We start from the raw sequence: 12,676 nt of genomic DNA on the forward strand, positions 1-12,676 counted from the left end.
CTGTATGTAAAAATGATATCTTGTACCAATTGTAAGTTGCCCTGGATAAGGGCGTCTGCTAAGAAATAAATAATAATATATACTGGGGGATGCTAAACTTTTGGCCACAGCTGCACAGTACTCCAGCAGGTGAGATTAATCATTTTCTCAGACCTATTGCATTCTGACATTCCTGGTGAGCTGATGTCCCGGGGGATGCGTTGTTTTTGTTCTGCAGAGCCGGATCTCGTCTGCAGGCTGCAGGTGTCAGAGGTCACCACGACGATGCTGAACCTGAGCTGGGCACGGCCGGAAGGTGGGCATGACGGCTACAGAGTGGACTGGACTGGCAACTGGGCCTTCCTCAACCACACCCAGACCGTCTTCACAGAATCAGCCAGACTGGAGAACCTCGAACCCGGGACCAACTACTCGATCTGGGTCACCGCGCTGGTGGCAAACCAGTCCGTGGAGGGCGACCCGGTCTTCATCACCAGCTACACAAGTAAGGAACTGGTTTGTAAGGAAACTGGTTTGTAACAATTGTAAGTCTCCCTGGATAAGGGCGTCTGCTAAGAAATAAATAATAATAATAATACAACACAGAGACCGCTAGAGGGCGCTAATGTACCGATGTTCCATTCAAGACTTGTTATTTTTGGAGAGGAATAGCGTAGATTGAAAATGCGGAGTTTGAAAAAGCATCGGCGGATTTATAACGAATGAAAAACCTCTCTCGACTGGCGTTGACTGTTTTACAGCACTGTGGAATACGACCGTTTTTAAAAAATAATAAAAACAACCGAAGGAATTCCTTCGAAGGACTTAGAACTGGAATTTATTACATGGGCGTGGGAAACAGAAAATTGCTGTGCTTTTACTGTAGGAAACTTTTATAAGCGTAATAAATGCTCTTGTTTGGGCAGTTGGACACACTGATGGAAACTTTGCCTGCTGTAATAGACGGGGTCATAGTAACACTGAGCAATATAGTTAAATGCTAGCTAGGGTAATATTTTATAAAAAATAATCTATACGTTTATTCTATGAACTGAGTGAGCCCTGTGCTGTAAAGAAACGTATTTTAAGGCTGTTGGAATGGAACCCTCAATAGTCCTGAATTCAGAAATACCAAATTAAACGTAGTAAAATGAAACGACAAACGTTTCGGGTCTGTTGCAACTCGACTGCCAATCGAAAAAGTGTGGATAACTCGAGCTGTCAATTATAGTGACGCGCGGGCCATGTTTAGTGTTAGTTTGAGTTGCCAAGAAAAAAATATATATACTTGGAAAGTTCCGGTGTGTTTCTGGAATAAGGGTTGTTGGTGTCTCATATTCTTAGAATGAATGTAGGTTGGAGAACGAGTCCAGACAAAGAACAGACAGGACAGAAAAGAACTTCCTTCTAAAGTTTTGCATCAGCTACAATTTTAGGATTAAGACATATTTAAAAAAAAAAAAAAAAGATATAAACATAATTTAGACCTTTTATTATTTAATAATCAGATAAATTACAAAATTATATCGCAAAAATATATAAACATAGAAGCCATAATAACAGTACAGTAGTATTTCATGTTAGATTTCGAAATGTCACATTTTTTTAATTTTTTTTTTATCAGTTTTCCGTTTATGGAAAACTACAAAGCGGTGTGCAATTCAATATGTTAAAAAAAACAGCGGCACTGCCTTTCAAAACAGCACTCCATGTTAGTAAAGATGTTTATGCAAATTCCAACCCGCGACTCTCAAAAAAACAAGCCCAATCCCGTTTATTAAAAGCCGACTTGGCAACGATGTTAGCTACCCACTCCAGGAGGAAGGCGTGGGAGGCGGGCACACCTGGAGCAACGCTGCCCTGGCAGGTCTCTCTTCCACACAGGTGCTGGAGGCGGAAGGAAAGCTGCTCTGTAGCCCCGGGGGAGAGAGGGGGAGGAGGGAGGCTCAGCCCCGCGTTGCAGACACGCTTCCTGTCAGTCAGTCTTGCGAGTTGCAGCGAAGGTCTGAAGAGGGAGGTCTTTATGGAAATGCATGCTCAGATGTATTCCGTGGCTCCCTGTAATCGAGTTCAGTGTGGGTTTCATTCTATTCCACTCTTTGCTGTGTCTGTCATACAAAGACGGGAAGATCAAGTGTGTCTTTTTTGTAGTGACCAGAACTGAGCATGCCCTTATCAAAGTTCCCTTTAGTTAAACCACAGCACAGTGTAATAAAGCACAGGGAAGCATTGTAAAGCACAGAGAGTTGTGGTAAAGCATAGGGAAGCATTGTAAAGCACAGAGAGTTGTGGTAAAGCATAGGGAAGCATTGTAAAGCACAGAGAGGTCTGGTAAAGCATAGGGAAGCATTGTAAAGCACAGAGAGGTCTGGTAAAGCATAGGGAAGCATTGTAAAGCACAGAGAGGTCTGGTAAAGCATAGGGAAGCATTGTAAAGCACAGAGAGGTCTGGTAAAGCATAGGGAAGCATTGTAAAGCACAGAGAGGTCTGGTAAAGCATAGGGAAGCATTGTAAAGCACAGAGAGGTCTGGTAAAGCATAGGGAAGCATTGTAAAGCACAGAGAGGTGTGGTAAAGCATAGGGAAGCATTGTAAAGCACAGAGAGGTGTGGTGAAGCATAGGGAAGCATTGTAAAGCACAGAGAGGTCTGGTAAAGCATAGGGAAGCATTGTAAAGCACAGAGAGGTATGGTAAAGCATAGGGAAGCATTGTAAAGCACAGAGAGGTATGGTAAAGCATAGGGAAGCATTGTAAAGCACAGAGAGATGTGGTGAAGCTTATTTAAAAACAAACCAGGGTAAATGATGGTAAATGCAAAACCACGGGAAACCTGAAACATGTCTGTGCTCATTTATGTGCTAAACGTTTATAAAGGGAGTATTCTTTGTGCGGTCTAACTCGAGCCTTGTATAGTCTCAGCACAGTCTCCACAATTTGGCAGCTGTGTCTGTTAGTCAAGTGCTTTACTGGTAGCAGCGTGCAGGACAGCTCCATTCGTGTAATCATTCACAGAGAACTGAAGAGTTTAGAAAATACCAGTTTCCGTTTTTACATTGCAGGTCAGGGACCTTTCTGGTTATTTCTCAATTCAGGCAACCCCATCCTACACACAGGAACACAGAGAGACACACACACACACGGGAACACAGAGATACACAGAGAGACACACACACACACACACAGGAACACAGAGAGACACACACACACACGGGAACACAGAGATACACAGAGAGACACACACACACACACACAGGAACACAGAGAGACACACACACACGGGAACACAGAGATACACAGAGAGACACACAGAGTTACACAGAGACACACAGGGAGACAGGGACACAGAGATACACAGAGACACAGAAACACAGAGAGACACACAGGGACACAGCGAGACACACACAGAGACAGACACACAGGCACACAGAGACACACAAGAACACACAGGAACACAGAGAGACACACATAGAGACACAGAGATATACAGGAAAACACAGACAGAGATACACAGAGACACACAGGGACACAGAGAGACACACAGAGAGACACTGAACCCTGATGTTCCCTGAACCCCCCCTCTCTATCTCTCTCTCTCTCTCTCTCTCTCTCTCTCTCCCTCGCTCTCTCTCTCTCCCTCGCTCTCTCTCTCTCTCTCTCCTTCACTCTCTGACTGAAAGGGTAAAACGCAATATCTGAGAGCTACTCTAGAAACAGAGGCGAGAGGAGAGAATGGATTTTGATCCAGTTAGTTTGAGTTTCCCTGCATCAGGCTATTGCTGAGCTGACAGAGTCTGTCAGGATGATCTCATTTCTGGAGTGTGTGTGTGTGAGTAAGAGAACGGGGGGGGGGGGGGGGGGGAGGTTTCCACAGTGAACGTGCGGGCGGACCAGGCAGAGAAACCGAAACTCTACCAGATTAATGTTTACCGAGCAAAGCTGAGAATACACCACAATAGAAACTGGAGAGATTCCAATACTGGGGGAAATCACTGCATTTCACAATGCACTTAGCGAGCTTGTAAAAAAAAAAAATATATATATATATACATGCTGCAAATACATGCTATAGACAAGGACCATTAGTCTCAGTTTTGACCGTGTTTTACAAAAGCTACAGGTCGGTATGTACCAGGTCCCCTATACATGTAATGCTCTGTTTAATATATAACATGTCTGTCTGTATAGAGGAGCCAGCAACATCTAGTGATCTGCCACTGTGGATCAAGTTTCCTTTTGCTTTGCTGGCGATACACTTACTGTGCACTAGATGGCGCTTTTGTAATATATAGAGGAGGGGTCCCAGAGCGCTACAGGGGGATTCTGGTTTTCGTTTCAACCGAGACCCCAGTTTCTTAATTAAGAAGACCATAAGAACATAAGAAAGTTTACAAACGAGAGGAGGCCCCATTCAGCCCATCTTGCTCGTTTGGTTGTTAGTAGCTTATTGATCCCAGAATCTCATCAAGCAGCTTCTTGAAGGATCCCAGGGTGTCGGCTTCAACAACATTACAGGGGGTTCCAGACCCTCACAATTCTCTGTGTAAAAAAAGTGCCTCCTATTTTCTGTTCTGAATGCCCCTTTATCTAATCTCCTTAATTAATCTCTAATTAGTAGTGGCTTAATTAGTCAGGATTAACAGGTGTTCCAGATCGTTAGCCATTGCAAGAAATCCAGCAGGATTGGGTCTCTCCAGGACCAGGGTTGGAACCTGCATTACATATGCCTATTGCAAACGCTTGCTTTAGAAATTGTATCTAAATGTAAAAGATAAGACATGCATCACGGTGGTTGATATCATTTTTATTATAAAGCACAGACAGGTACATGAAATGAGCTGTTAGAGATGTGTTCGGCTCCATGCATGCTCCGACGCTGCGGAGGTGAGCCCAGAAGCACAGGTGGAACAGACAGCCAGAGAACACGGCATAGAAACTTTCTACAACCTGAACTAGCACCTCATGTTTTAGACTGAAAGCACACGTTTTTCTGTCAAAACTGCACATTTGAGACCTTTATAGTGAGGCTCGGGGGGTCCAGTGGTTAAAGAAAAGGGTCTTGATACCAGGAGGTTCAAATCACAGCTCAGCCACTGACTCCCTGTGTGTGTGTGTGTGACCCTGAGCAAGTCACTGAACCTCCTTGTGCTCCGTCCTTCGGATGAGACGTCAAACAAACAAGGTCCTATTGGAAGTGACTCTGCAGCAGCAGCAGATGATGCATAGTTCACCCCCCTAGTCTCTGTAAGTCGCTTTGGATAAAAGCGTCTGCTAAATGACTATTATTATTATTATTATTTATTTCTTAGCAGACGCTCTCATCCAGGGCGACTTACAATTGCTACAAGATATCACATTATTTTCACATACAATTACCCATTTATACAGCTGGGTTTTTACTGGAGCAATCTAGGTAAAGTATCTTGCTCAAGGGTACAGCAGCAGTGTCCCCCCCACCTGGGATTGAACCCACGACCCTCCGGTCAAGAGTCCAGAGCCCTGACCACTACTCCACACTGCTGCCTTATTATGAATTCATCATCATCATCATCATAATAATAATAATAATAATAATAATAATAATAATAATAATAATAATAATAATAATAATAATAATAATAATAATAATAATAATTGCATGGAATTATTGGGTAAGCTACACTTTTAAGAACGTAAGGAAGGAAGGAGAGTAGGGCGTCTAAAAGTGAAAAAAACGAGACCCGACAAACGCGCCCACCACGCAAACCATGACGAAAACCACCCAGAACGCGACGGAGAGCAGCTGCACGCACACAAGACCCTGCCTCTGCTGCAGTCCCCTGTCGTAGACAGGAGGGGGCAGTGGAGAGCCAGTCTCCACCACCCTCACCATCTGCTCCACCCGGAGACTCAGGGTGGGCAGGATGATGAAGCGGGGGTCTGCGCTGGACTCCACGGAGAAGACCAGGCGCTGGGTGACTGTCGTGCGTCTGAAAGGCAGGGCCACGGGCTGGCAGGGCAGGGAGAGAGCGCCCCCCGGAGTCAGGGGGGTGGCGTGGCGGCAGAGCGGGCAGGAGATGGTGTTGGAAGGCACGGCCAGCTGGATTTTTTGCAGGCATTCTGTGCAGAAGATGTGGTGGCACTCCAAGAGCCTGGGGCGTCTCACACCCTGATTATATTCCTGGTAGCATACAGGGCATTCCACCTGCTCTGTGCTGCTGGCATCGGGCACAAACCCTGGGATTTCTGCCATCACTGGCTCGCAGGCTTAGCTGGCACACCTTTTTTTAAATTATTTTACTCCTTGATTTTTCTCCCCAGTTTAGAATGCCCAACTGCTTCCCCCCCCCTCCCCTCCTCACCGCAGAGATTCCCCCCACACAGCTGCTCAGGAGACCCAAGGGTTCAGCAGATCCCACGCCCGAGCCAGCTTCCTCTTCCACACCCAGGAGCTCGAGAGCGGACGTCACCGACCTGCCAGCCTCTGGAGGTCAAAGGCCTGGGCCGGCAGAGCTGTGCCGGCGGTCAGGAGAGGTGTGATCGAGAACTGTGGAGGAAAGAGAATTAGAACTGAGACAGGAAAGCAACTGGGTGTTTTTTTTTTCTTTTTTTTTTACTGTCCCCAAATGTTAGCGATCAATCTGACTTTACTCTACATATGGTTTATGTGTGGAGTAGTGGTTAGGGCTCTGGACTCTTGACCGGAGGGTCGTGGGTTCAATCCCAGGTGGGGGACACTGCTGCTGTACCCTTGAGCAAGGTACTTTACCTAGATTGCTCCAGTAAAAACTCAACTGTATAAATGGGTAATTGTATGTAAAAGTAATGAGATATCTTGTAGCAATTATAAGTCACCCTGGATAAGGGCATCTGCTAAGAAATAAATAATATATATATATATATGGCAATAAGACTCCTATTGCACAGCAGTTTCACCCATTCCAGGTTTTACTACCAGCTTGATTAGCCGCAGTGTGTCTAGGTAACGAGCTCAGGTGTGTCTGATTAAACTCCTAGTAAAGCCAGGAATGGATCACACTGCTATAACATTGTGTATATATATATATATATAGAGAGAGAGAGAGAGACTGAAAAAAACGTGTTTTTTGGGGGATGTACAGAAAAGGTTTAAATGATGGAAACAAAATATGATAATAATGATTTGAAAAGAAAACTCTCTTGCAGGTCCAGTCCCATATATAATATGGCTGGACAGTCTTTCTCAAAATAGCCACATGAGTTTCTCATGAGTTACTACAGGCGTTGAAACCACGCAATGCTGTGAGCGTCGCCCTATCAATAATGAGCAGATAACGATTCCCATAGCAATCGGGTTTCCATTATTAATAATACAATTGTAAATCACAACGCACTGGGGAATATATATATATATATATATATATATATATATATATATATATATATATATATATATATATATATTTCAGCTGTAAACTCAACACAGACAATTCACTCGTTGTATTATTTTGATAGATAATGCATGTTGCCAGCTTTTAATTTTGCATTTCGACTAGAAGTCTTTCTATAGTCTTCAATAGAAATACTAAAAGAAACTTAATAAAATTAATGCCATACCCTTAGACCAGAAACCTTAATCACTTTAAGACATTGAGAAAGACTTCTAGTCAAAACCTTTATCAGTGAATTTAAGTTTCTTTTAATATTTCTAAATTCAGAACTATTGCGTGCTTATTATTATTATTATTATTATTATTATTATTATTATTATTATTATCATTATTATTATTATTATTATTATTATTATCACTGAAAGCTATTTAAATATCACTTACCTGGTCAATAGGAAGCAACGTCAATGTGTGTATTTTTCGCGCGTCTCATTTCTGTGGTCTTGTCGTTTCTTATTCTCGTCTTGCAGATTCTAGACCCGGCCAGACCTTGATAATATGAATTGATTTATTGAAGCGCGCAGGTCGCGCATCCCCGCCCTCTGTTCCGTCTCTCCTCGGTGAAGGTGAAGCGCAGAGACCTCGCAGGTGAGATGAACAGGTTGCCCGGTTACGGGGCCGGCGGGGAATACGCAGTTATTTTTGATGCGCAGGTAAACTCGGATTATTTTTGTTTTTTTTTTTAATACGAATGCTTACTTTGTTATTGCAACATATTCATTATATTAAACTACCCAGCTTTGTTTTGCTATATATATATATATATATATATATATATATATATATATATATATATATATATATATATATATATATATATATATCGGAGAGACAGGTACAGCGTTATATATTATTATTTATTAATCCAGGGTAATTTACAATTGTTACAAGATATCACATTATTTTTACATACAGTTCCCCATTTATACAGTTGGGTTTTTACTGGAGCAATCTAGGTAAAGTACCTTGCTCAAGGGTACAGCAGCAGCGTCCCCCACCTGGGATTGAACCCACGACCCTCCGGTCAAGAGTCCAGAGCCCTAACCGCTACTCCACACTGATGATGATGATGATGATGATGATGAAGAAACCCCTGTCAAACATAAATGAACCGAGAGTTCAACATAAGATGAATGAGCGACAATTTGTATTTTTTTTTTATATAGAAAAAATACAATTAGATAATGTGTAACATCGAAGAACAAAGGAAAATAAACAGAGGGATACCATGATGCCTGAACGGGGAGACGGGCTGCCTGTCTGTCTGTCTGTCTGTCTGTACACCAGTCCAGCGGTATGCCTCTCAGATGCGTGCACCTATCTGGACTGAAGCTCCTATCCAACTGTCATGAAACTTGATGCTAACATTATGTCATTATATAGCAGGCTGTGTGGTCCAGTGGTTAAAGAAACGGCCTTGTAACCAGGAGGTCCCCGGTTCAAATCCCACCTCAGCCACTGACTCATTGTGTGACCCTGAGCAAGTCACTTAACCTCCTTGTGCTCCGTCTTTCGGGTGAGACGTAGTTGTAAGTGACTCTGCAGCTGATGCATAGTTCACACACCCTAGTCTCTGTAAGTAGCCTTGGATAAAGGCGTCTGCTAAATAAACAAATAATAATAATATATAGCAGAGGTTATTGGGAATATCACACCCATACTGGGGATAAGGGGAGTGTTTGTTTGTCCGTGCATCCGTCTGTCTGTCACTCAGTAACTCAAAAACAGTAACCTGTACACCCAACGCTGTCGTTCCTTTAAGAAAAGGGCAGGCTTTGCAATTAGGGTTTGCTGACTAATTCTGAGTTGAAGATTAACGCATCCATTTCTTATTTTAAAGGGGTTGGTCCACAACTGAAATCTGGGAAGCTGTAAAAACAACCCCCAAAAAGCCGTTAGTAGCTCACGAAACAGGATTTTAAGCGGTCAAGGCAGGGGTGAAAGGCCATCGCGTCATTCATTGCTTGACAGGATTTTATTTGAGCAACGCCTGTGAGTCACCGCCGGAAGACAGCGTTTCCGTGACGCGCTGCGAACTAACACCCAAATATGGGCATGGTGTCTGTAATACGTCATCAAAACCACGTTTAAGTTAAAACGTGGGGCTGACCCTTCGCTCTTCAGAAGGCGCAGAGCGGAGCAGCTCGGCTGATCACCTGTGACAGCGGTTTTGAACACTGGTCCTGGGGTCCCCCTGTGTCTGCCAGCTGAGCTCTCAGTTAACTGAACTTGACCCTTAACCGAACTCCCAGTTTGCTTGATTAGACCCTTTTAATTGTTTTCAGCTCTTAAATAGCCGCAGATTCTAAAGTTCGCTGAAACATTTTATAAGCAACTTGAACTCTGCCGCTGTTTAAGAGCTGAAAACAATAAGGCCTAATTAAGCTACTTGTTACTTCAATTAAGGGTCTAGTTCAGTAATTAAGAGCTCAGTTGGAATGAAACCAGCAGACACAGGGGGTCCCCGAGGGCCAGGGTTGAGAACCGGTGTGCTATCTTACCTGTGTGTGTGTGTGTGTGTGTGTGTGTGTGTGTGTGTGTGTGTGTGTGTGTGTGTGTGTGAAGGGGAGTGTGCTGCGTGTGCCAGTCTCTCTCAATGTCACACCTCCCTGTCCCTCTCCCTGTCCCTCTCCCTGTCCCTCTCCCTTTCCCTCACTTTCTGGGTCTTCCAGTCCTGGGTTTGTTAATTACAGATGATGTTTCTCTGTGCTTGTGGATTATGCTTCGGATACCACACCTTGAAAATCGAGTGATGGGAGATATTTCACTCAATGTGTTTCCTTCTTTATGTGAGTCAATGTTGTTATAATAGTGAAAACACTAGCTGAGGCTTTGAGGAAATTGGCAAAATGCACACTTCTTTGTTTTGACAAAACAGGCAAACGTGTTATCTGTTTATCAAACGGTATTCTATGTAAAACAAGATTAAAATCTACATGGGTATATCACAGTAGCCTCTTACTCTCAGGGTCGTTCTCTCAAAAACACGTCTTATTATATATACGACTGTGTACGAGATAATGCCAGCTCTTACTAATATAAAGGACTGTGGTGTCCGTGGAAGAAGTCTCTGTCGTGATCCTCAATCCATTCTGGCTCAGTGGAGGGGGCGTTATTGAAAGCAGCCATCAGGGCTCAGCATTGTTGGCTGGACTGGATGCTTCAGTAAACTATTGGTTCAGCCTTCCAGAGTCATCAAGGGCCCCCGGGGTACACCAGGAGAACATGCCCCCCACCAGGGCCGTGCCAAATCGGAGGGGGGAGGGCACACAGGTCCTAATAAAGTGGACGGTTTGTGTACAGCTACGTACCACCCTATAAAACAAACCAATTTTGCTTCCTAAAGTAGAACGAAACCTGCTGAATAATGTTAAACATATTGAATTACACAACGCTTTGTAGTTTTCCATACACTTAACGAAAAACTACTAAGGAAGGCAGCGTAGAGTAGTGGTCAGGGCTCTGGACTCTTGACCGGAGGGTCGTGGGTTCAATCCCAGGTGGGGGGGACACTGCTCAGCTGTTGACTCGAGCTGTAAATCCCCAGAGTTAATTAATAAGCGATTGTATATTTCTATGCTGCAATATACTTGTCGTTTATGATCTGTCTGGTTTACAGCCCATTCAAGAAGCTGTCTGTTTCTCTCGCTGGTTATCTGTCTGCGGGTTTCAGTCGCTTGGTGTGGTTATAAATTCCTTACTAGTTACATCAGCGACTTCCTTCACGGCTGCAGTTTACAACGTGCTAAAACCCACGCCGCGTTCATTCAAACGCAGATGTGTCCGAACTCCTTATCCTAGGGCCGTGTGTTGAAACAGTAAGCACCGGGGTTTCCAAAAAATACAGGGTTCCCCGTCCCCCACGTGTTGCTACAACTGTTTAAATAACGGAGCTGTCGTTTTTCTTTGTGAACAACCTTTTACACTTCAAAGTCTGTTTCAAAGCTCTTTCGAAAATGTCCGCTCTAGTGCTCTGATAGTGTCGAGATTGCTGCCCACCGTGGGCCTGACAGCATCAGCGCTGAGATGCTGAAACACAGCAGCCCCCCAGCTGCAGGAGGCCCTGCTCAAACTCCTCAATCTCGTACTGAGAGCTGGGTATTTCCCTGAGACCTGGAACCAAGGGCTTATAACACCCAGCTATAAAAGTGGAGACAAATTCGACCCCAATAACTACCGGGGCATCTGCGTGAGCAGTTACCTGGGGAAGGTGTTCTGCAGTATCATCAGCGTTTGAATACTGGCCTTCCTTACCCAGCACAGCGTCCTCAGTAAGAGTCAGATTGGCTTCCTCTGACCCTATTTACAACCTACACACCCTAATAAACAAACACATCCACCAAACTAATGCAGGAAAAAGATATCTGCCTGCTTTGTTGACTTTAAAAAGGCATTTGATTCTATCTGGCATAAAGGGCTATGTCTTAAACTTCTTCAAAGTGGTGTAGGGGGTTAAAGCATGTCGTAAAGTCAGTGTATTCAGAAAATAAGTGCGATGTGAAAATTGGTAACAAAAGAATTCTTCACACAGGGGCGTGGGGGGTGAGACAGGGCTGCAGTCTGAGCCCGACACTGCTCAATGGCTATATCAACGAGCTGGCTACTGGAGCAGTCTGCAGTCCGCTGGCCTCTATACCACACGGTCAGCGCAGATGACCTGGTCCTGCTGCCACCCGCCAAACAGGGGCTACAGCAGAGCCTGGCACTGCTAGAGCTGTACTGTGGCAGACCTGGACCCAGGCATGAAGCACGGTTAAGACCAGGTCTCAGGGAAAATACAGCGCAAGAGAAAGCAGGATAGCTGAACTTGATTTGAGGTAGCCACGCGATTAACGCGTGTGACCTGTTTGTGTGTAGTCTGTTGTGGTTTAAAAATGCAGAATGCTTTGTCGGTGATAGTCTGCGTGAGAGATCTGCAGTCAGCGATATCCGAAGCGTGGTAACATGCGGACGTGACACAGACAACAGCACCCCCTATCGCCTAGGAGACGCCACGAAGATAGACAGTATGACGTAGCCCACTATATCCATGAGATAGATGTACATTTTGTTGTTGAAAAAAACAAAAACAAATAAACAACAACAAAAAAAACGGTTACAATTTAATTTCGGCACCTTAAGAGATATTCAAATTCTGTTTACAATGTGTGAGTGTTTTTTTTTGTTTTTTTTCCAGTAATAAAGGAAAGGGGAATTAACAACACGGAAGGATTCGCGTTTAAAAATGAAAACAACAACCCGCTATGATTAATCTTGCCAAGAAATGATAAAAACGCCAACGCAAAAGCGA

At 44.1% G+C, this 12,676-nt stretch overlaps 1 protein-coding gene across 1 annotated transcript; it reads right to left on the reverse strand.

The window, feature by feature from the left end:
* Positions 1 to 5,675: 5,675 nt before the first annotated feature.
* LOC117970975 (E3 ubiquitin-protein ligase rnf152-like) lies at positions 5,676 to 6,276 on the reverse strand. Its single transcript, XM_034918815.2, has one exon. It carries the CDS (start codon positions 6,207 to 6,209, stop codon positions 5,676 to 5,678), a length of 534 nt encoding a protein of 177 aa, XP_034774706.2. The 5' UTR covers positions 6,210 to 6,276.
* Between the last annotated feature and the right edge of the window lie 6,400 nt (positions 6,277 to 12,676).

The sequence above is a fragment of the Acipenser ruthenus genome, chromosome 50 (genome assembly GCF_902713425.1).
Source record: "Acipenser ruthenus chromosome 50, fAciRut3.2 maternal haplotype, whole genome shotgun sequence".
Taxonomy (NCBI): domain Eukaryota; kingdom Metazoa; phylum Chordata; class Actinopteri; order Acipenseriformes; family Acipenseridae; genus Acipenser; species Acipenser ruthenus.

What these genes read in the sequence shown, in the direction of transcription:
- LOC117970975 (XM_034918815.2), bottom strand. Translation starts at nt 6,209, where the DNA reads ATGGCAGAAATCCCAGGGTTTGTGCCCGATGCCAGCAGCACAGAGCAG.